Here is a 23,771-nt window from a genome sequence, read left to right as displayed (position 1 = left end):
CATTATTCCGTGTGTCTTTAAAAATTAAGGATTATCGGTGTAAATAATAAAACTGATTAAATGAAACCCCCGTAGTCCTGAATTTGAATTGGATATATCAATATGAATTCATGAGGTATTTAATCTCGAAAACTTTCAAAGGGAAAGCAGCATTTATCCTGCTATATGAAGTGTATCACTTTATAAAAGTATTCCAATGAACGACTGGAAAATAAGTAGAATTTCATCATTTGCAACCCACTAATGAATTCACAGATCAATGAGAAGTCTCTGGATGTAGCTGCTCATTTGCAGGAAATCGAACACAGGAACATGCTGAACTACACCATGAGTTTGAAAACAGCAAAACACATACTGTAAGAAACTACCAGCTGTAAATTTGGCCTAACATTTTAAGGAAAAGACAGGGAGGAGGAATATAAGGAGTAAAACAGAGAAGCATCCTTTTTTTTTTTTTTAAATGGAAGATTAACCCATATTAGTAATTTAGGTCATGACTATAAAATGATTACAAAATTTAAGATAATGGTTATTGGTGGGGGGTGTTGTCGCTGGACTAGAAGGAGAGGCCCCTGGGACACGGGCAAGGTTCTGAGTGGTGGTTGCAGGGATGTCTACTGAGTAATACACTATGCTAAAGATTTGTTTTGTTAGGTTTTCTGTGTGTACTGTTTCACAGGGAAAAGCCTCAGAATTCAGTAAAGTGATTGGGAATAAGATAAATATGTCAACAAGACTTGTAATGAAACATTACATTAATACCAGGAACCAGAGAAACTTAGGAATTAACTTATATGAAATGTATAAGCCCTATATGAAAAAAATAATAAAACTTGACTAAAAGAAGATCTACATGGAAAGATACTTCTTTCTTGGGTGGAAGGGGATAATATTGGACCGATGGATGGCAGTGGCTCCTCTCCTAGGCATGTTCACTACAGAAATGCCTGCACTGAACCACAAACAGGCATATAAGGGTGCTTCCTACAGCTGAAACACTGCTGATAATTAAGGAAACAGGTAAATACATAAAGGTACGTAAGAGATGATGTTCATCTGTGATGCTATCAGACTCCACGACATACTGACTGAAAAAAAAGCAAAGCTATAAAACAACAAATGCTTTAGTATTTTCTAAATATGGGATCAAAAGCAGCCCAAGGAAAGAAACTGCACAGAAGGGGGCTTGGGAGATACCTGGGTAAGTAAGCAGAAGGGAGAGAAGGAAAGAACTCTTCCTTTCTGATTATGTGCCTCTGAACTGCTTGAAAATGTACTTTGACAAATTAACCCAAACAATAAAATCCAAGAACTTACAAATTTCCAGGTAATATTCATGAGAAAAACAAACACCTCACCAAGCTGTACACATACCCAGCTTTAATACTGAAGGACTCTGGCCGAGAGCCTGGTTTTGCGTTCCCTAGCTATGTACCCTGGGGCAAATACCGCAGCTGAGGCCGGAGTTTGCTCACCTGGGAAAGAGGAACAAAACCGAATTATAGGTTTTGTGAGAATTACAGGCAATGTATCTGGGAAACAGGAGGTGCTCGATATATGGAAGATAATAAATCCATGTTTCATGAGCAACCTTAAATTTTCAGGTAGTTCATCCATTATCACTGCGACATACAATGCAATGTTGATTGAAACAAACAACGAGCAAGCAAGCAGACATTGAAATGGTTTCAGGCAATTATATCTAAAATACAGCTTTAACAGTATGATCACACAAATCTTACAAGGTATCATTTATAACATCAATCTAACACTTTTATAAACAGCATTTATTGTACAGAGTACTCTGAAGGAAGAAAAATATGTACAGCCATTCGTTCTCATTAATACGGCTACTTTGTCCTGCAATACTGAAAAGGCGGAATGTGTCTGGCACAAAAATAACCCCTAGGAGTCACGAATTAGAAAAACAACACTTTTAAAAAAGATTTTTACTTTTCTGGTAGAAATATAAAAACTGTGGTTTATGGGGAAGAAATTAAACAAAAGAAAAAGTCCAATCAATTGTAGAGGTGGCTTTAACACTTGAAGTTTTGCACTTCAAACCAACCTGCTGACAGCAGTATGTGTTTAAAATCTAAATATAAATAAACGGGCAGCCCTGCACAAACAGCAGCACAGTATGAGCAACTTACACAGCGCCGCAGAGTTCTCTGTGCAGAAGTAAGACCACTTCCCGGCATCACTGCGGGGAACGCAGGATGGAGAGCTTCACCGGGTGCCACAACCCACAGAACAGCCATCTTCTCACCAAATCGGGGCCATCCACAACACCACCATTTAAATGTACCAAAATTGATTTGTTTTAAAAACAAGTGGGTGCAGAGGCAGGAGTACGTAACAGCCATTATGTCGTCTTCCTGAAACCCTTTAGAATAGGGTAGATATTTTCGAATGCTTCATAAATTTCTGCTCTGACTTTAGCACCTATAAAGACAAGTCGGAGAAGAGAGTCTGAAATAGCTTTCCTTAACATGTTAAAGAGGTAAAATTACTTTGAAATAAAATTACTTTAAAACCATAAGCACAATTCTCATCCATTATTCTCCCACTTGCTGCCTTTAAGCAAGCTCTTCTGAACCTTCCCCTACTGTCTCCAAATGGCATTGCTGATGAATCTCAAAAGAGTTACAGAAGGGTTTCCACCTTAAAATGCCATCTCTTAACCAATGTGATGGCCACCTCCCCTGCTCTCCCCACTACAGGTCCTGCTCTCACTCCCCCTGGTGGGTATGCTTCTCATCAGTGTTAGGAGAAGAAAGGGGCAAAGGCACTTGCTAGCCACCTGTGCCCAGTCTTCGAAATTACTTCTCAGCACTGAGAAGATGCTGTTCTCGAAACCCTTTCAAACCTTCGGACACTACTTCCTGTCACAACTTACCTGTTAATACAACTTTTCCAGAAACAAAAATAAGAAGAACAATTCTGGGTTTGATCATTCTGTAGATTAAACCAGGAAATAACTCTGGCTCGTAACTAGGAGGAAAATGGCAAAAAGAGTTTAGAAATTAAAAGCTGCCCATGCTTTAGGTAAAATGAGGACCTGCAGGGGAAAATACTGACTAAACCACAAACTCACCGGGAGATGAACCCAGAGGAGGGAGAACTTAGGGACAGTGAGGGCGACCTGTCATCAGTACTTGAGGACTAACAAACTATTTCTAATGAGTCTGGATTTTCTGCTGTACAAACGAGACCTTTGGATTTATGCTCTTCAGTGTCCGACCCTTATCAAGGCTCACGAGTGGCATGTCTGATTCGAACCCCAGCAGCCTCATTTCCCCAGTTCAGACAGCCTGAACCAGTTACGGTATCTGTGATTAACCTACTGGGAGACGCAGGACGGGCTTCTCTGAGGGAGGTACACTTGGGTGGGCATCTGAAATGCGAGTGGAAGTTTCCTAGGTGAAAAGTGGAACAAGAGGGTGCCAGGTATAAAACTGGGATATACTAGGGGCGCCTGGGTGGCTCAGTCATTAAATGTCTGCCTTCGGCTCGGGTCATGGTCCCGGGGTCCTGGGATCGAGCCCCGCGTCGGGCTCCCTGCTCCGCGGGAAGCCTGCTTCTCCCTCTGCCACTCCCCCTGCTTGTGTTCCCTCTCTCGCTGTGTCTCTCTCTGTCAAATAAATAAAATCTTAAAAAAAAAAAAAAAAAAAAAACCTGGGATATACAAAAGCCTTGGTCCAAGAGGGGCAGGGCAAGTCTGAGGGGTGCAGGGAGCAGAGAGGCTGTAGAGGTGGGCAGTGGCCTTGTAAGTGGCAGGGAAAATAAGAGGAAAGAATATTCATTTCACTCAAGTTTATACTTTGCAGGTAGAACTCATATAATGTTCACTAGAAGAAATAATTCAGAAAACTGGGGATAAAAATTGATAGACGAGGTTGTGGATTTAATTCATGCATTTAAAATGCATTTACTGAGCAGTAAAATAACAGGGAATCAATTTCATCCCAGTCAAGGCGAGTTATAGATGTCAATAAGTGAAATGGGAAGTAGGAGGATGGTGAGAGCAATATATTTTCCAAGACGTAAGGGAGAAACTTCAACATCAAATACATCTGTCACTACATCATTTGCACTTACACACTGTTTTGCACATGTTTTATCATGAACAATGTTTACACAGATTATAAATGAACTGTTGCCACAGGCAATACATTTCAGACTCACCTGCTAAACTGCTGGTGGGTCAGCACAAGGCCTTCTAACCTTATAGGGAACTTTACATCACAGCTCCCCACCATGTTCTGAATCTTGAAGTCCAAGAACTTTGCTGGAAAACCTAACTTCTGTACAACCCTGGCATATTTCCTTGCTGCTAGTCTGGACTGTTCTTCACTAGGGAAAGGAAAAAGTGAGATAGTCATGGTCAAAGCCACCTAAAATAATTATTCAGATGAGTAACTTTATAAAAAGTCAAAACTAGAAAAGTTATTTTTTAAAAAAGTACAAAATGTCACCCCCCTTCCAGTAAGAGAAAAGAACAAAAGACATTAACTATTTTATTATAAAGTACTCCTATGTCCTTGACAGATAACTAAAGGCCTGCACCAAATTACTGATATGCCCAGGTTTTACAAAGTGGAGTATCTCATCATCACCATTATCATTACTATTACTGTATTTTAGCCCACAATCCTGAGATGAAAACTAACAACTTCTTTTTGATAGGAAAATACTGATGAGATTTATACTTGTCTAATGCATACACTAATTCTGTCCTCTTTTATGTCAAATCTCTCATTATCCATTCTTATAACTCATTGGTTAGATAAAACTATGGTTTAGTAATATAGAGCTTATTAAGAAAAGCAAAATAAAAGCAAAACCATCATGAACAAAAGACTCTCAAGTACAGGGGTCAGGAATGACAAAAATTAAGCATACATACATGCAATGCTTTTTTTTTCTTGAGGAAAATAAATTTATTTGCAGCTTCCTATTTTGATAAACTAGATACATACTATTCAGTGTGTAGCAAATGGATAAAGAGAGCTAAACAGTGCACATGAAAAGCATGTCTCGGGGGCACCTGGGTGGCTCAGTCGTTGGGCGTCTGCCTTCAGCTCAGGTCATGATCCCGGGGTCCTGGGATCAAGCCCCGCATCGGGCTCCCTGCTCAGCAAGGAGCCTGCTTCTCCAGCTCCCACTCCCCCTACTTGTGTTCCCTCTCTCGCTTTGTCTCTCTCTGTCAAATAAATAAAAAAAAAATCTTTAAAAAAATAATAAAGAAAAAAAGAAAGAAAGAAAGAAAGAAAAGCATGTCTGGGAAAGAAAAAACCATCTAGCATTGATTAATAAACCAGAAGCTTTCGACGCTCCGTCCAGGGGAAACAAGTCTCCTAAACGAAGACTTATGTGAAAGCCAGGGATAGACCCACATCTTGCCTTCTGAAAAAAACTCAGAGACCAGGAACCACAATATCCACAACAATAACTGTCCCTTCATCCAATAAGCAAAAGCATCCACAGCCCCCTCTGTGTGTGGACAACTCCAAGTCATATGAATTATCTTTTATTTTAAAAGTTTAATTTACTTCATTTGTTCAAGCTTTATGAAGCTGATATATCTACTCTTTCCCCAACCTCTGCCTTCTACCAATTACGTGGAGTCTGTTAGACAAGGTTTAAAGTCAAGGTCCCAAAGTGTTAACCTTCATAGACAGGATCACTCCAAACAGATGCAGAATGTAGGCAACAGCCATTTTATGAAAAGGGTACAATCCTTACGACCTGCATAACCCTGACACTCATGAGGCAGACTATTTACAACAAGGGGCAGCAGGCATCTGTGACCAACACACAGGACCAAGCAGATCTGTACACTCTCACACCATCAGCTCTGAATTTTGTGATTCCTGACCAATTATTTTTCACTTGGGGATGAATTCGTGCTATATATAGAATTTTTTACATAAAGGGATCCTTAGTAATAGCTTAGATGTTACATTTTATCAAACATACATAAAATGCAACTAAATAATCATGATAATATATGACCAGGAGAATAAACTCCTTAAACCTACCTCTTGGCTCCTGTGCACACCATTTTCCCAGAACTGAATATCAGTGCAGTGGTTCGGGGCTCTCTTATTCTCATGATTACAGCAGCAAATCGCTAAAATGGTCAGAAATAATCGTTAATGAGGTCATGCCAAACTGCTGATTTCCTTTAGGAGAACAAGAAAATGACAAACAACATCACAACTGATAAGAAAGACCTGTTAAACATAGAGTTCTCATAATATTTGACATATGTTCCTATACAGGATTCCCTTACATCACCATGCAGCATGCATGGTTTTGCACAGGGAGCAGAATAAACAGTAACTACTAAGTACGCTGAGCCAAGATCTGTGTATTCTTTCACAGACATTACAACAAGAAATATTTGCAGGGTGCCTGAGTGACTCAGTAAAGCAAATGACTCTTGGTTTCAGCTCGGGTAATGATCTCAGGGGGGCGGGGGGGGGGGGCGGTGTGGGATAGAGCCCCACGTCGGGCTTCGCGCTGGGCATGGAGTCTACCTGGGATTCGCTCTCTCCCTCTCCCTCTGCCCTTCCCCCCCATAAAAAAATATATTTTCAAATTTTTTACCTTACCTATGATATCCTTAATAAATACCAGTGTCTCTTTCTACCTTAGATTTGCTAGCTTCTAAACTGTAACTTTTCTGTTTTATTAATGATTTTTTTGGCAAATAGATTGATAAACCTTCTTTACCTCCAGAGGGAGTAAATCAGATTACAAACATACCAGTATGTAGTAAAATGACCCTCTGTTTCCAACTGGCTTCTAGAAACAGTATTAAAGTATTAACACTTACAAAATTGCAAAATAAGAAAAAAAAAATAAAAGTTCTTATCTTTAATTTCTACTTTTTAAGTTTTAACAATGTTTTTATTGCTAACATTATAACTCAAGGGGAACATATTTCAGCCATGGGTTGAATTAATGGCCTCCATTACTAGTGTAATTACATAAGAAAAAATTCATATAGGGGCGCCTGGGTGGCTCAGTCGGTTAAGCGTCTACCTTCGGCTCAGGTCATGATCCCAGGGTCCTGGGATCGAGCCCCACATCGGGCTCCCTGCTCAGCGGGGAGCCTGCTTCTCCCTCTGCCTCTGCCTGCCTGCCTACTTGTGCTCTCTCTCTCTCTCTCTCTGTCAAATAAATAAATAAAATCTTAAAAAAAAAAAAAAAGAAAAAAGAAAAAATTCATATATTTCTAATCAAGATGACTCTAACAAATTAGACTGCTTTAGCAATGTTAGTTTAAAAATGCCGTCTTCCCTCAGATTTTACCATCATGCAGAACTCCTAGCACCATATTCTAGTTTATATGAGTCCCAGGAAAAGCCTAAGCATTTAGCACTTCCTAAATCCCCTCTACTGGTTTTATTGATCAAATAGTATCATTTCATTGGAGACTATAAAAAATTGTAAAACTATGTATTCAAAGTAAATAAAATGATAAAAGATTAATTATTCTAATGCTACACATTATACAGGCTTGCCACGATGGACAAACAGTTACTTCCAGACCTTAGTTACCTTAGGATCTTAGACAAATAATTAAAAAAAATTTTAACATTTAGGTAAGTTCTTAAGATAATGATAAAAACACAGGTCAATAAACAGTTTTTATTGCTATATAAATAACCATTCAATTTCTTGGTGGAAGGACAATGTTGATATATATGTTTACTTTACCACTTTAAACAATTATAGAAGGGATATATATCGTGCACTGATGAAGAGACAGCAATGGAGACATTTCTTGGTCATCTACCTTCTACTTTTCCTTGTGTCTGTAAGCAACAACATTGGTTTGCTTTGGCTAAAGGTAATAACTAATACAAATAGTTAAGACTATACCAGGCACAATAGGTAAAAAATATTGTACCTTCTTATTAAGGAAATTGTTACAGTTTATTAACATCACAAATTCAACACTACATATGTATCATTTTACTTAATATGCTGATATTACATTTCCAAGTCAAAGGTAAAATGCTTTAAATGATGAAAAAAGTTAAAAGTTCTGACTTTTCCTTTTTCTTATATTCTTACTCTAAATTAAAAAAGCAAAAAAGAACTGTTTTTACATCGAAGTATCTTTGTGGTTTCTTAAATGGCCATTGGGTAAACATAAAGATTTATTCTCATACCATAAAAAGAAGGGGTTCTAAAATAATTGGCCATATTTGATATTCCATATTTTAATTAGCTCAACCAAGCTGACCAAAAAGTCTCAATAGCTAAATGAGTCATTTTTGTTCTTAGCCAGTTATTACAGCAATTTTTATCTTGGACATTTCTACCTAGGCTACATCTTTCTCACTTTTATATAAAAGACAAGGTTATGTTTTAGAGATTTAGAAACTCGCTCCAAAACCATTACTTAACATTTTTCTCAACCCACAGCTAATATTTATCCATCCAACTTAGCTATCTGTTACAGCTGACAAACATACCCCTAAACTTCTATATTACTTTGTCTGCTTTCTATATAACTGTTAAATAATGCTCCAATCTAAATCCAGCTACTTTACTTCCCTTCCCTTAAAAAAAATTAAACTATTTTTGTAAACTATCAAAATAAATGTAAACCTGCCTCATTCTGACTGTTTTGCCCTGATGATACATCCTAGACATCTTCACTCAATGATTTATATATTTAACATAATCAAGGTATACTTTATACTGATATAGTTTAACTTCTAAATATTGTTATAAAACACTCTGTCACAACAGCTCATTCTACTAAAATAGTTATTTTACTAGAGGATCATGAGTAAATATTAATAGTCCATAAGATCTGGGTTTACGTCATGAGGAAAATAAGAGTTTTCGATCTTTTTTGAGTATCTCCAATTAAAACATTAAACATAAATTGGTGACTTATTAGAAAAATCAGACTTCTGAAGGAAATATCCATTGTAAGATTACACCCTACTCTAGGGAAAGGGGCTTCACTATACTATGCAAACACCAGCTCTTACGAGGTTTAGCCACCACTGACAACAGAATAATATATATAGTTTTTAAGTTGAGGTGGGAGGCAGAAACTTAGTCATTGTATTTCTCTTTGTTTTATTTAAATATCTCAAAATGGCTTGGTTCCACTCAAAATCATCTTCAAATTTTAATACTTAGGCATGTGCACACACATATGTGCATACAAACAAAAAGCCACCAGCAAAGACAGAGACAAATATGTACATTGATTCAAACTTTACAAAAATATTGGTGAGGATATTTAACTTGAGAAGTTCAAAAGGCTACTTCACAGGCCAAGAAAAACTGTAATAGAGGGCAAGACTCTGAACTCTCACTTAGATGTGATCTAGTAGCCAAACCAAAAACTTTAGATATGCTTAATAATAGCGTGTCTGTAGTTCTCCTGTTGATTGAAGCTTTCCTTTGTTAAAAGGCCAATGTTAAAACAGTCCAAGTTTCCAAAAAGAGTTTTATTTTCCTTCGCCTAAAGTCTTAGCCCTAATGACGAGGTGAGTTACACCTCAAAATCCCCACAAATTCTCACCCTATGACACTGTTTCTGAAAGACCTAGGAAAATTGGCCTGGCTCCTACTAATGGTCCACTAATTTGCTATATCTTGGTCTTGTCAAGCACAGGTCTCCCCGGCTACTGGAAAGTGGAGTATTCCTGTGAAACCTTTTGTAAGCTAAAATGGAGTAAAGTGAGGAAACAATTACCATTTTGTAAAAGCAAAAATTCTCAGATGTCTTTCTGTTAGCAAAAACAGGTACTAATGTAGGTCCTTCATAAGAGCCAAGTGACTTAATGCAAACTTCTGGATAGCATGGGAAACCTGGACTGGTCAAACCCATGTGTAATATACAAAGTCTTGTGCCCACTTACGGGTAAGCTACATTTCCAGAGGAAACATCACTGCACACATCTCCATGTGATATACAGGCAGACAGAAACATGAAAGAGATATCAGTGGAAGTTGGCTTCAAACTGTCTAGAAGGAAGTGTTTCAGACTCTCCTCCCTGAAATACTTTTCTCAAGCATCAGGAATAGATGCATGGATACCTTCCCCAGTTTGCATGTACTCAGAATCCAAATGGATATGGGTTCTGCCTGAAGACTAACCCCAAATCTACTAAAAGGCCTCCAGAAAGTGATGACTCCTGAAAATACAGCTTCCTCCCAAGACTTCTCTGAATCAAGGACAGGACAACAGACTTTGTATATTTAATGCCTTTTCTTTCTCTCACTTCTTCCCTTTGGTTTTAATCATTTTGTGCTGTTCGCAAAATGTGGTACAAGAACATGATTTCACTTTGTGTATGAGATTTCTACCCTGACTGGGGAGTTCCTGAACTAAGACAGGAGCTCCTGGATTGTGGCTCAAAAAACAAATGAAACCACTCCCCCAAAAATCATAAATTCACTGGCTAAAACAGAGTCAGATAATAAAATTGTCCTCAACTATTTTATTGGCCAGCCAAGTAGTATTGGTACAATTGCTAGTTAAGTGGATAAATACTGGGGGTGGGGAGGGGGGACACAGAACAGAACAATCACTTGAGAAGAAGACTTCATTCTTAAAATTGACCCAACTGATTCTTGGGAGTTAATTCTTCTGGTTAGGCATAAGAAAACTTAAGAAAAACAAAAACAAAAACAAAAACAGAAAACCTGGATATATGAAGTGAATTTCACTTAATTCTTATGATACTTAAGATGCTTCTTATTCTTTGCTACTCTTCCACTGTCAAATATCCAGGTGCTAAAATGCTGCCACTTGGCCACTCTTTCAAGATAACATTCAAATACTACCAAATAAGAAAAGGAGTAAAACCCTCATGGGCAACCTAGACTGGGAATTTAACTAAAGGGGGGACATGGGAGACTTCAGTAAAGGAAATGGTGCTAACCTGGCAAAAAAGAGAGGCACTAAGCAGACACTGACACACATTACACAGACAGCCTGTCACATATAATTCAGTTAAATTCTCGAGTTTTTCTTTCTGCTTGCTTTTTTTTTCTTATATAAAATCTTATTCTTCCTTTGTTAGACAAAATAAATTTAGTATCAGCTCCCCATGTATAAAAGTTAACAGCATGCTAATAATAGATGTTCTCAACTTTAGGGGAACTGTCTTCTGCAGGGCCCTGTCCCAGAGGTCTTCAGTCTGATCATCTTCTACACTCAAATGCCTGGTCTGTCTGGTCTGGTCCTCAAAGAATGTCCACTCATTTGTATGTGCAAATATTTACTATTTTTTTAAAAAATAGCTTATCTACTAATGCAGAGTCTTACCATGTACTCAGGCTACTATCTTAACATCAAAAATCTTGTATTTTTACCCCATAATCTTTTTATTATAAAAAGCTTAAAAGTTATACAAATACAGAAAAATATAATAAACTCCCTTGTACTTACTACCCAACTCTGAAAATTATTAACTTCTGGCCAATCCTGTTTCACCCAAGTGCCCTTCCCCAATTCTCCAACTGAATTGTTTTGAAGTAAATTCCAGAGAACGTATCATTCCCTTCTACATAGATTTCAAAACATAAATGAAACCATACCACATATTTTGTTCTTTAATGTCACAGGATCCCCATCACAATGGGTACATAAATTTTAGTAGTTTAACTTGTAGACTGCCGTGACTCTAGGGTCTCTCACATGGTAGCTATTCGATAAAAAAAAAGATACACATTTTGCTTTAATTCCTCATTTTGTTGGTGTCAACGAACATAAGCATGACATATTTTGGTCTAGGGACCTTTAACAGTAAATTCCTGTATTATTATAGTTTGAAATACATTAAAATTGCTCTGACCTTGGGATTATATTCAGCATTTCGGGCACGAAGTGCAATGGTCTTTAGGTCAAGCTTACAGCCAAGATTCACTGTGGATACGATATTTCTGCAAGACATTTGAAAAGAAAACATGATCATTTAACTTTTATAGGTTGAGATGTTAGATCATTATCTAGAAATCCGATTGTTTTACTAGAACAAATTTAATTACATTAGTTTAATTTAAACTAATTTAAGTTTTAAATTTTTTTAATTTGTTGACATTTATTAAGTGTTTACCATACACCATGGTGAGCATCTTACACAGGTTATCCCACTTGATACTTACAATGCACTATGAAGTAATAACTATTAATACTCACATTTTCAGATGAAGCTGAGGCTTAAATGGGGCAGTTAACTTGCTCCAGATAATCATGGTTCCTAAGTGGAAGAGTCAGGATTTACACCCATCTATCCCTAGAGCCATGCCTTAGCCTTTTGTGAAGCCCTTATATGCCCTTTGAATGAAACTAATTGCCCATAAACCATCATGGATGGGCATGGAACATCACTGTCCTGTGAATACTGATTCCAGATTGCAAATACATCTCCAATAGTTTCTAGCTCATTGCTGCTTGATTCTTTTCCTGTCCTGTCAAAATGCAATACTCTGAAAACTTGATGGCTCACAATTTGATTGGATAAGAGAAGAGCTGTGTACCTTAATAAACAACGGTAAGACCAATTAGAATGATCAACCCAATGAATGTTTTCATTTCTATATCATCTGTCTTCTTCCAATCAATTTTATATACACACCTACCTGTAGCATTTCTCTCCTTACAAACTGAATCAAGTAAGTTGTGGTGCATCCACCACAAATTTAGTCATATAATTGCTACATGTATTCTTTTTTCTTTTTTTAACCAAGAGTACATAAGGGTTCAAATTTCTCCATGTCCCCAACATTTGTTATATTCTGTTTTTGACAGTGGCCATCCTAACGGGTATGAGGTGGTATCTCACTGTAGTTTTGATTTGCATTTACATGTTTAGTGATGTCAAGCATCCTTTCATGTGCTTATTAGTCATTCATGTATTTTCTTTGGAGAAATATGTATTCAAGTCCTTTGCCCATTTTGGAATCAGGCTCTTTTTTTGTTGTTGGGTTTTGAGTAGTTCTCTAAATATCTATCAGATACATGATTTGCAAGCATTTTCTCCCACCTTCTGGGTTGCATTTTTACTCTGTGAACAGTGTCTTTTGATACACAAGTTTTTAAAATTTTCATGTAGTCCAATTTATCTGTTTTTTTTTGTTGTTACCTGTGCCTTTGGTGTTACATCCAAGAAAACACTGCCAAGTCCAACATCATGAAGGTTTTGTCCTGTTTTCTTCACCGAGTTTTGTTTTGGGTCTTACATTTAAGTCTTTGATCTATTTTGAGTTAGTTTTTATTTTTTTTTATATCCAAAATCTGTTTATTGGGATAGTTGCTTTTTCTTTTTTTTTTTTACGATCTTATTTATTTATTCGACAGAGAGAAACAGGGAGAGGGGGAACACGAGCAGGGGGAGTGGGAGAGGGAGAAGCAGGTTTCCCGCCGAGCAGGGAGCCTGACGCGGGGCTCAATCCCAGGACCCTGGGACCACGACCTGAGCCGAAGGCCGACGCTTAACGACAGAGCCACCCAGATGCCCCGTTTATTGTAATAGTTTCACACTCATCTTGATTCCTGGTGCTTTCGGTGCTGCTTCCGCCTAAAGGAAGCCTTGGCTTTTCCTCCTGTGGGCTGACAGAGGACAGTGGAGCAGCCAAATCACAAAACCACCATTTGTGGCTAAAGACAGTGGTGATTATGTAGCATCCCAGGTACTCCACGTCCATCAAGTAGGAGTTGGGGCCTGCACCAGGTGCTTCTTCTTGTACTTCCTCTTCTCCTCTTCCGGGGACGGGTAAAGGAGGTTCTTCACAAGAGGCATGCTCTCGTGGGGAGGTCGTCACCGCCGGAGAGCTATTTTGAGTTAGTTTTTGTGTGTGTGGTGTTAGTTAAGGGCCCAACTTCATTCTTTTGTATGTGGATACCCAGTTGTCCCAGCACCATTTGTTGAAAAGATTATCCTTCCTCCATTGAACAGTCTTGGCACCCTTGACAAAAATCAATTGACCATATATGCAAGGGTTATTTCTGGATTCTTGTTCTCCTGTATTGGTCTGTATGTATGTGTCAATGCCAAGACCATGCTGTTTGATTACTGTAACTTTGTAGTAAATTCCGAAATCAGGAAGTGTCAGTCCTCTGGTTTGCTCTTCTTTTTCAGGATTGTTTTGACTATTCAGGGTCCCTTAGGATTCCATATGAATTTCGGCATGAGCTTTTCTATTTCTGCAAAAAATATCATTGGGATTTTGATATGATAGCGCTGAATACATAGATCATTTTGGGTAGTATTAAGATTTTGACAATATTAAATCATGAGGTGTGTTTCCACTTATTCAGGTCTTAATTCTTTCAGCAATGTTTTAGAGTTCTCATCCTAAGTCTTTCACATCCTCGGTTAATCTTGGTTTACTCTTTTTGTTCATGTTGTTAAGGGAATTGCTTTTGTAATTTCCTTTTTATATTGTTCACTGTGTACTGAAATGCAACTGATTTTTGAGTGTTAACTTTGTATCCTGCCACTTTTCTAAATAAATTCCCTTATTATACCTAGTATTTTTTTTTGGTGGATCTTCATGATTTTCTATGTATAAGATCATAACATCTGCAAATAGAGGTAATTTTACTTCTTCCTTTCTACTCTGGATGCTTTTTATTTCTTAGTATTGCTCTGACTAGACCTTCCAGTACTATGTTGAATGTAAGTGGAGAAAGAGGTCATCCTTGCCTTGTTCCTGATCTTACAGGAAAAGCATTAAATCTTTCAACATTATCAGGCTTGCTATGATTTTTTACATATTACTATGTTAAAGTAGTCTCATCTTTTCCTATTTTGTTGTGTTCTTATAATGAAAGGATGTTGAATTTTGTCCATTCTTTTTCTGCATCAATTGGGATGATCACTTTTCTTCTTCATTTTATTGTTGTGGCATATTACACTGGTTGATTTTTATATGCGGACCCATCCTTGCATTCTAAGAATAAAAATCCCACTTGGTCATGGTGTGTAATATGCTGCTTAATGATGTTTCCTAGTATTTTGTGGAGGACTTCTCCAACAATGATCATGGGGATACTGGTCTGTAGATTTTTTTTTTTTTTTTTTTTTTACAGTGTCTTTGGCTTTGGTGTCAGCATAGTCAGTGAATGAGTTAGGAAGCATTCTCTCCTCAATTTTTTTGGAAAAGTTTGAGAAGGATAGGTGTTAGTTCTTCCTTAAATGTCTGGAAGAATTCACCAAAGCCGTCCGGTCCAGGGCATTTCTCCTGCTCTGCCGTCTCCCCAGAATCCTTTTCTTTCTTTTCTTTTCTAAGTTTATTTATTTAAGTTATCTCTACACCCAACATGGGCTCGAACTCACAATCCTGAGATCAAGAGTCACATGTTCTTCCAACTGAGCCAGTCAGCCCCTTAAAAACATATTCTTATATATTCATTAATTATTTACCCAATTCTTCATAAGCCTGTAAGATCTAGAGGCCACTGAAATTCCCACCCAGAAGGGGTCTTAGTGGATATGGGAACTCAGTAATGTGGCTGACTAGATGCTTTGTAGAATACCAGAAAGTTTAAGGTGCCAGCAAGAAACAAACACCCCATCACAACTGGTTATAACTGATGATTTAAACAAGGGGTGCAAACTTAAATGCCCATAAGACCCAGACAAGCGTGCAAAACAGGGAGTGGTGTTGACAAAGGTGAATTCACAAGTGATTATCTCTCTAAATCAGTAAAATGAAAACTGTTTGATTTTTAAAACTGTGTCAGGTCAAACACCCAAGGCAAGATTTGGGTAACAGGACCCACAATTAAATATTATTAGTTCTAAAAACGACCAGAGATGGTCTACAAGAAAACTGGATGATGTAGTTATTGCAAATGACCCTTCCATTTGGCTGTTTCCTAAAAGCAAAAGCTATGTACTTCTCATCGCATGAGAATATTTGTATGTTTTCCAGAAATTGTTTTCCCACCTCACCCACCCCACACCCAACGTTGTCACATATAGAACCCATTTCATTTATGTAGAAAAGTCCATTTAGGACAAGAACGGACATCCTCAGCTTGTGGAAAGGACACAGCTCTCAAAGAGTTATATGCAGCCCTCATAATAACCAATGAAGACAAACAAGGGCCACTATGAACTAACAAAGACTAAGTAACTAATTTTCCCTTCCCCCAAACTGAAAATTTCACAAGGGAAGGAGATTACATAAGGCTTGATTCAGCAAATCAGCTTCAGGGAAATGTCTATAATAACAATTTGGTAGCTTGTGTCTATATATTTGGCCCAAAATTATAAACACAAGCTACCAAATGTCTGAAGATGTTATGCGAGCCTTCTACTGAGGAGACCGAATCACTCAGGCAGCTTAGCATCCCCTTCTCATGTGAGAGAGAGAGCAAATGTTGATACATGGTTACCACTAGTACTACACCCTTAAACCAATCCACCTGAAAACAAAGAAGAGCAGCACCCAGTCAAGGGACCCTTCCAGGGTGAGGGAGAAGACACAACACAAAGTACTCACTGCAGCTGCGGCACGATCCCCGAGCTCTCAGAGGCTGGTGTGGCAGGGGTAATGGGGGTCATGGGGGTCATGGGGGAGGGATACAAGGGGGTGGTGCCCGGCAAGGGTGCAGTGGTGAGAGTCTGTGAGTGGAAGAGCTGTGGCGTCTGGCCCGAGGCCCCCTGTGTTGCCTGCTGGGATGTCGACTGCTGAACCGCCGCTACGGCCTGCTGCTGGGCCTGCTGCTGGGCCTGCTGCTGGGCCTGCTGCTGGGCCTGCTGCTGCCTTTGCTGCTCCTCCAACAGAGAGAGGCTGCTGGTGTTCTGGATAGGCTGTGGAGTCAGTCCTGTGCCATAAGGCATCATTGGACTGAAGATAGGGATCCCAGGAGTCATGGCACCCTGTGCAAAGTCAGGAGAACAGTATAGTTAGGCCAGCTGGTATCGGGTATTCCTGGCACTTATGTGGTAGAGGAGGAGGTGAGAGGTATGAGGACAGATGCCTTCCCATTATAAATGGGGTTATGATGCCTTAATAGAAAGGCATCTGTGGGGCGCCTGGGTGGCTCAGATGGTTAAGCGTCTGCCTTCAGCTCAGGTCATGATCCCAGAGTCCTGGAATCGAGCCCCGCATCGGGCTCCCTGCTCAGTGGGGACCTGCTTCTCCCTCTCTCCCTGCTCATGCTCTCTCTCTATCTCTCTCAGTTTTATTTATTTAGTATTCAGTCTCAACTGAATAAATAAAATCTTAAAAAAAAAAGAAAAAGAAAAAAGAAAAGAAAAAAGAAAGGCATGTGCTGTTCTTACACGTATCACTTTCCTTTTCACCATAACATAGGAGGTAAAAGCTCAGTATGTGGGGTTATACCTAGGTGTGAAATCCAACCCTGTGACTTACTACATGTGAAAACTCGAGAAAGTTGCTTAGGCCTTCAGGCATATCTACAGGATAATAATGTTCTAATACCATTAGAATAAAGGAAATAACTGGAGTGACTGCCCGTCCGTGTTTAAACTATTACCCTAGTATATTGCCTGGGTAGTTCCCTGTTCACTCTCAATGGATTTGTCCAAGTTTGGATGATATATATGCTTACCCTAGAGATGCCACTTAACTCATTCAATGCAATGACAGGCACTAGAAAACACTGAAGTGTTAATAACAGTAACAACAATTATTAGAATACTATTCAAAAAGGTGGATCATTTGCTCTCCAAAAAGTTTAAATCAAGAAAATCCAACGCAACTATCAGAACAATATCAATTTGTTTTTCCAAATGCTTAACTTTTCCAGACACTGTTACATTTATTAACTTATAAGTCTCAAAATAGCCCTTTGGTAAAGGAAAAAGTAGATGCTGTTCTTCCCACATTAAGGACAAGAAAACTGACACCAGGAGCAGCAGCTAAATGACTTTCCTAAGACCACAGATCTCACTAGTAGAGAAGCCACAATCAGAGCTAAGATTTCCTGAGACCCAGTCCAGTGCTCTCACCCAACACCAAAATCCACAGAGCCAATGAAGCTTGCAGAGCCTGCAGTGACTTTGTGGACCTCTTAAAATTATATCCAATATTGGGGCACCTGGGTGCCTCAGTCAGTTAAGCGTCTGCCTTCGGCTCAGGTCATGGTCCCAGGGTCCTGGGATCGAGCCCCACATCAGGCTCCCTGCTCCGCAGGAGGCCTGCTTCTCCCTCTCCCGCTCCCCCTGCTTGTGTCCCCTATCTCGCTGTCTCCATCAAATAAATAAATAAAATCTTTAAAAAAAATTATATCCAATATTTCTGCATGAAGGAATCCATAGTTTTCATTAGATTCTCAAATGGGTGCAAGATCCAAAAGAGCCATAATCCTTTCCCACTTTATTTGGCAGAAAGCAGAAACCAAAACTGAGATATTTACGTTACACTGTTTAACCAACATAGTGGCAGAAAGAATGTGAGAGGAGGATCTAAAGTATACTGCCACCCTAACAGTACAGGCCTTATTCTACTGCCTCTAACGGGTCTATAAAATAGTGGCTAGAAAACATTCAGGTTCTGTTACTTTAAAAAGACTAAGGTTTTTGAAAGGTCTGCCTTTCTTTATGTCACACATACGAATGAACTCAAAATGGATCACAGACATACATGTAAAAGCTAAAACTATGAAGAAAAAAATCCTTAAGACTTTGGGTAAGCCAAGATTTCTTAGAACACAAAAGCACTAACGATGAAGTAAAACTGATAAATGGACTTCAGAAAAAAAATAAGAGCTTCTACTTTCTGAAAGACATCACTAAAGAAAATTAAAAAGTAAGGCACACCACGGACTGAGGGAAAACATCTACAGTACCTACACCTGAGAAAGAACCTCTATCCACAATACATGAAGAGCAATTCCACTTCAATAAAAGATAGACAATCCAATAAACAAATGGGCAAAAGATGAGAAGGACATTCTACAAATGAAGACATGTAATTGGCCAGTAAGCACTTGATAAGATGCTCAAGATCACTAGTCATCAGGAAAATGCAAATTCAAATCACAAAGAAATACTACTAAGCAACCACTAGAATGGCTAAAAGGCCTCAAGTGTTAGTGAGGATGTGGACCAACCAGAACTCTCACGTGCTGCTGGAGGAACTAGAACACGGTTTGAGTGTTTCTTGTAAAGTGAAACATACACTTACCATATGACCTAGCAATCCCACTCCTATGCATTTACCCAGGAGATAGAATCAGTATACACAAAGCCTGTTCACAAATGTTTACAGCAACTTTATTCATAATAACCCAAACCTAGAAACCCCCCTACTGTCAACTGGAGAATGGATACACAAAATGTGGTATATCCATACAATTGAGTACTACTTGGCAAAAAAAAGGAATCTGCAGACATACAAATGTAATATTGGGGAAAGAAGACAGACACAAAAAAGCACATACTGATATTCTGTTTGTATGAAATTCTAGGCAAGGCAAAACTATCTTTAGCTATGGATCAGCAGATCAGTTATATACAGATATATACAATTATCGAAACACTTAAAATGGGTGTTTTCATTTTATGAAAATTATATCTAAAGGTTATTTTTTTATTTAAAAACTTTATTTAAATTTAATTAATTAATATATGTGTATTATTAGTTTCAGAGGCAGAGTTTAGTGATTCGTCAGTTGCATATAACACACAGTGCTCACTATATCAAATGTCCTCCTTTTTTGGGGGGCGGATTAAGATTTTATTATTTATTTGACAGAGAGACACACAGCAAGAGAGGGAACACAAGCAGGGGGAGTGGGAGAGGGAGAAGCAGGCTTCCCGCGGAGCAGGGAGCCCGATGCGGGGCTCGATCCCAGGACCCTGGGATCATGACCTGAGCCGAAGGCAGCCGCTTAAGTGACTGAGCCACCCAGGTGCCCCACATCAAGTGTCTTCCTTACTGCCCATCACCCACCCACCTCCCCTCCAGCAACCCTCAGTGTGTTTCGTAGAGTTAAGAATCTCTTGGTTTGTCTCCCTCTCTGATTTCATCTTATTTTATTTTTCCCTCCCTTCCCCTATGATCCTCTATTTTGTTTCTTAAATTCCACATGAGAGAAATCATATGATAACTGCCTTTCTGTGACTTATAGGCTATATTCTTTTTTAGATTTATTTATCAGAGAAAGAGAGCATGAGTGGGAGGGGCAGAGGGAGAGGGAGAACAGATCCCAAGCTGACTTCACACCAAGCCCAGAGTCCAACGTAGGGCTCCACCCCCACAACCCATGAGATCATGACCTGAGCGGAAACCAAGAGTCAGATGCCCAACCGACTGAGCCACCAAGGCACCCCACAAATAACATATCTACTTAAAAAAAAAAATGTAACCTTTTGGGGCACCTGGGTATGAGCTCAGTCAGTTGTGCAGCCAACTCTTGGCTTCGGCTCGGGTCATGATCTCAGGGTCAAGGGATCGAGCCCCGTGTTGGGTTCTGCACTCAGTGGGGAGTCTGCTGGACATTCTCTTCCTCTCACTCCCCACCTCTCTCTCTCAAATAAGTAAATAAAATCTTCAAAAAAATAAAAAAATAAAAAGTAGATATGTTATTTGGAACCTTAAACATAAAAAAAATAAAACCAGAAAATAATTTGGTTAGAGTTACTTTCAAAATCAAAGACCCGATAATCAACATTTCATAAATGTTTATGGAAAGATTAAGATTTATAGACAAATACATATTTTAACTTCCAAATAAACTCCCAAAATTTAACACTATCATGCCTATTCAAAGCCTAACAGAACTTCTCAACGAAATAAGAGAAACTTAAAACCATATAAATCCATTTTCAACAATAAATGGTTAAATTCCCTTCCTTCCTTTTTACACTGTCTCTCACAATGCAGATTCTGTCCCATCTACACACTCCCTCCAGCTGTATTACCTGAGGGGAGGCCAGGCCCTGAGCATAAGGCGGCAGGCTGTTGTTCTGATCCATGATGTTCACTTTCTTCTTGGTAAATCAAATACCTTTGGACTGGAACTCGCCTCGGCATTCAGTCTTTTCCTAGAGCATCCCCAGTACACGCTTCTTAGCAACTTCCTCAACTGCTTGCGTTATCTTCATGTACACCAAGAAACAGTAATCTGCTTTGAAAAAAGTTCAAAGTTTAATATAAGAACACAGGCAGGCTGTAGTCTTATAAACCAGTTCCATGATTACACAAAAACTAGGAAAAAAACAATGAAGCTATTTTGGAATATATTTTTTTAACCTTATAATGCTGAAATGTTATTCTTTCCATGTTTATTGTGACTGCATGTAAAACTGTCAATAGAACAAAAATTGTTTTATTACATATTTAAATACTTAGAATGTTCAAAATTAAGGTGTCATAATCAACATTAAAAACCTTTGGGGAAAAACACTCAGGGAAAACAAATTCCTAAGCAAACTGTCATATCTGAGTAGAAATATTTATTGAGCACTGTATACACAGTGCTATTAGATATTTTATATCCTCCACAATGTCTTGGGTGTAAGTTCAATAAATATTGAATTGGATCCAATACACTTTGGTGTGATCATTTACTGATCTACTAATTTAATAGAACACTGTGATAGAAGCTTTACAGACTCCAAAATAAAGCATGTTTTATTCCTTGATCTCTTTAAAACCTGTAAATACAAACTGTGCTCTATCTAGTTTTCCTTAACTCATCAGCTCTTTACTGGCTACACCTTTTTTATTTCTTTTAGACCAAAGAACCAAGTGACTACTGACAGAGCTTTTGTTGAGTTTTGTTCAGATGGATTCTTAACTGGCTGAGGACTGCTATAAGAACTGACTGATTCAGACAGGACCGGCTGATTAACACATCAAGAGCAGCATCTAGTTATCACATAGTAAGCACAGGATAAATGTTAGCTGCTATTATTATTAGATTTCAGTTTAAACATTATCATCTAATAAGATATCGTCACATATAGAACTTGCTGATACATCAAAGACACACATGATCTTCAGGCATGTATTGGTACAGAGCAAGTACTCAGATATTTGTTGGATGAATGAGGGAATCATATACCCTACATACCCATCACTGTAAAACACCAAAAAAAGAGAGAGAGAGAGAGAGAAAGAAAAATGAATACTCTGCTTCAGAAAATGTCAGATATAAAAAAGTTATATTTTTAAAATTGTTATCCTATAACAGAAGTGCTACAAATATGAAAATGATGAGGCTATAGTCATTAGCATCAGAGTTCAACTTGAAGGGTATGCAAATAATTACTGCCAAACCGAAGTGCTGTAGTAACAGAGGTGTACCATGCTGTTCCTGAGTGAGGATCCAGCACATGTCCTTGCAATCTCTACTTGCACAGAGCACGTAATCAAGAACAAACGCGTACATGCTATGGAAAGAGAGCAACTGCCAAGTGTTTCTGAAGGGGGGCATTTTCACCAAGCACGCACTAGCTTGCGTCTAGCAAGGTAAGCAGAATTTTACAAATCAGAATTCAGGCAGAAGCTCAATCATAAGACCACAAAGACTGAAAGAGCATGCAGCGTGCAAGCAACAAGCTTGAGAGAGGAGACAGCAAGTAGCAGTGCAGCCACAGTTTTCGAGTTTTACTCGTTCTTACGCTGGCAAAGAGCAGCGACGAGATTTCGAAGTGCCGCGTGAACAGACCTACTTTGGCAAGAGTGTGGTTGAAGGCGAAGACATACAACTGGAGGCTGGAAGTTCAGTTTAAGGCAGTCACTGCTACGGCTGAGGCAAGAAAGCAGAGCGGGATTTAAAGCACTCACAAACACAAGAGACTATCCAGACACTGGTGGCTGCGGACCCCTTTTGGCAAAGTCAAGTCTCCACCAGGTGCCGAAGTACTAGGTTGGGGCCTGACGTCACGGCTGCGCGGAGCTCGTCTCTCACTCCCAGGGATGGGACGGACCGTCGGCCCTCACCGTGAAGGCCGCAGCTACTCCACTTGGCTGTTACTCAGAACCTACCCTATAAAACTAACTTCGCCTTCAAAAAGAGGGCTGTTTGCAGAGTGTGTTCCTATCTTGGAAACCGAAGCACCAAATCTGACATTTTTCAAAGACCATCCCTGATAAGGGAAGAGGGTCCGTGAACTCCGCGGGGCCTCCGAGCACGCTCCTCTTCCCACGGAAGCCTGCCCAGACTTTCACAAGGCACCGAGGGCCGAGACGGCGAGGCCCGGCGGAGAAGGCGGGGGCGCCTACGCCTGGCGCTCCGCGGCGCCGCGGCGCCAGCACACTTCACGCTGAAACTACCCCTGCTGGTGGCAAAGGCGGCGGACACGGGCCAGGCTGACCCTGCCCTCCGGCACCGGCCAGGGGACGAGGACGGCGGGGGCGGACGCCTCCGGCTCCGGGATGTGCGGGGCTCCTCGGCCCCGCGCCCTCCCGGAGCCCTGCAGCCCGCGCTCCGAGGCTGGAAAGCCGCTTCCGAGGCACCGGGCGTCCGGGCAGGAGGCCGGGCTGGGTGGGCGGCCGGTACGGGCCCGAGCGGCGGCGGCGCGAGCGAGAGGAGCGCCCCCCTCCCCCCGCGGCCTGCGCGCCCACTCGGCGTCTCCCCCGCCATCGCCCCAGGGCCTCGCTGAGGTGGTCGCCTCTGCACGAGTCCTCAGAGAAGAGGAAGGGCAAAAAGCGCTGTTACCTGGCGTCCCTGCAGACCACTGCCGGCCCGCGAAAACGAAGTTAAGCCGCAGGCGGCCTAGGCGCCCGCCACGGCGACCCTGCCCGACCCTACTCAACTTCTGGCGCACGTTGATGATGTCACTTCCGCCAGT

The 23,771-nt window shown here is 39.9% G+C and overlaps 1 protein-coding gene and 1 pseudogene across 4 annotated transcripts; both read right to left on the bottom strand.

Moving 5' to 3' along the window:
• Nucleotides 1–1,766: 1,766 nt before the first annotated feature.
• TBP (TATA-box binding protein) lies at nt 1,767–23,771 on the bottom strand. Of its 4 annotated transcripts, none has more exons than XM_025866517.2 (8): nt 23,639–23,771; nt 20,895–21,100; nt 16,504–16,883; nt 11,847–11,934; nt 6,045–6,136; nt 4,189–4,356; nt 2,900–2,994; nt 1,767–2,445 (listed from the first exon to the last, which is right to left on the bottom strand). In XM_025866517.2, exons 2-8 carry the CDS (start codon nt 20,946–20,948, stop codon nt 2,366–2,368), a joined length of 957 nt encoding a protein of 318 aa, XP_025722302.1. In that variant the 5' UTR covers nt 20,949–21,100; nt 23,639–23,771; the 3' UTR covers nt 1,767–2,365. The 4 variants fall into 4 exon arrangements, with proteins under 4 accessions (XP_025722302.1, XP_025722301.1, XP_073750355.1 ...); XM_025866516.2 differs by having other exon boundaries at nt 20,895–21,097; nt 23,639–23,760; XM_073894254.1 differs by lacking the exon at nt 23,639–23,771 and adding an exon at nt 22,966–23,163.
• Nucleotides 12,335–14,527, bottom strand: LOC141372941 (small ribosomal subunit protein eS27-like; annotated as a pseudogene).

The sequence above is a fragment of the Callorhinus ursinus genome, unplaced genomic scaffold (assembly GCF_003265705.2).
Source record: "Callorhinus ursinus isolate GAN/ISIS: 27379988/994484 unplaced genomic scaffold, GSC_fseal_2.0 scaffold6, whole genome shotgun sequence".
Classification (NCBI taxonomy): Eukaryota; Metazoa; Chordata; class Mammalia; order Carnivora; family Otariidae; genus Callorhinus; species Callorhinus ursinus.
The sequence above is the reverse complement of the archived record's forward strand: the minus strand, read 5'-3'. Positions and strand labels throughout refer to the sequence as shown.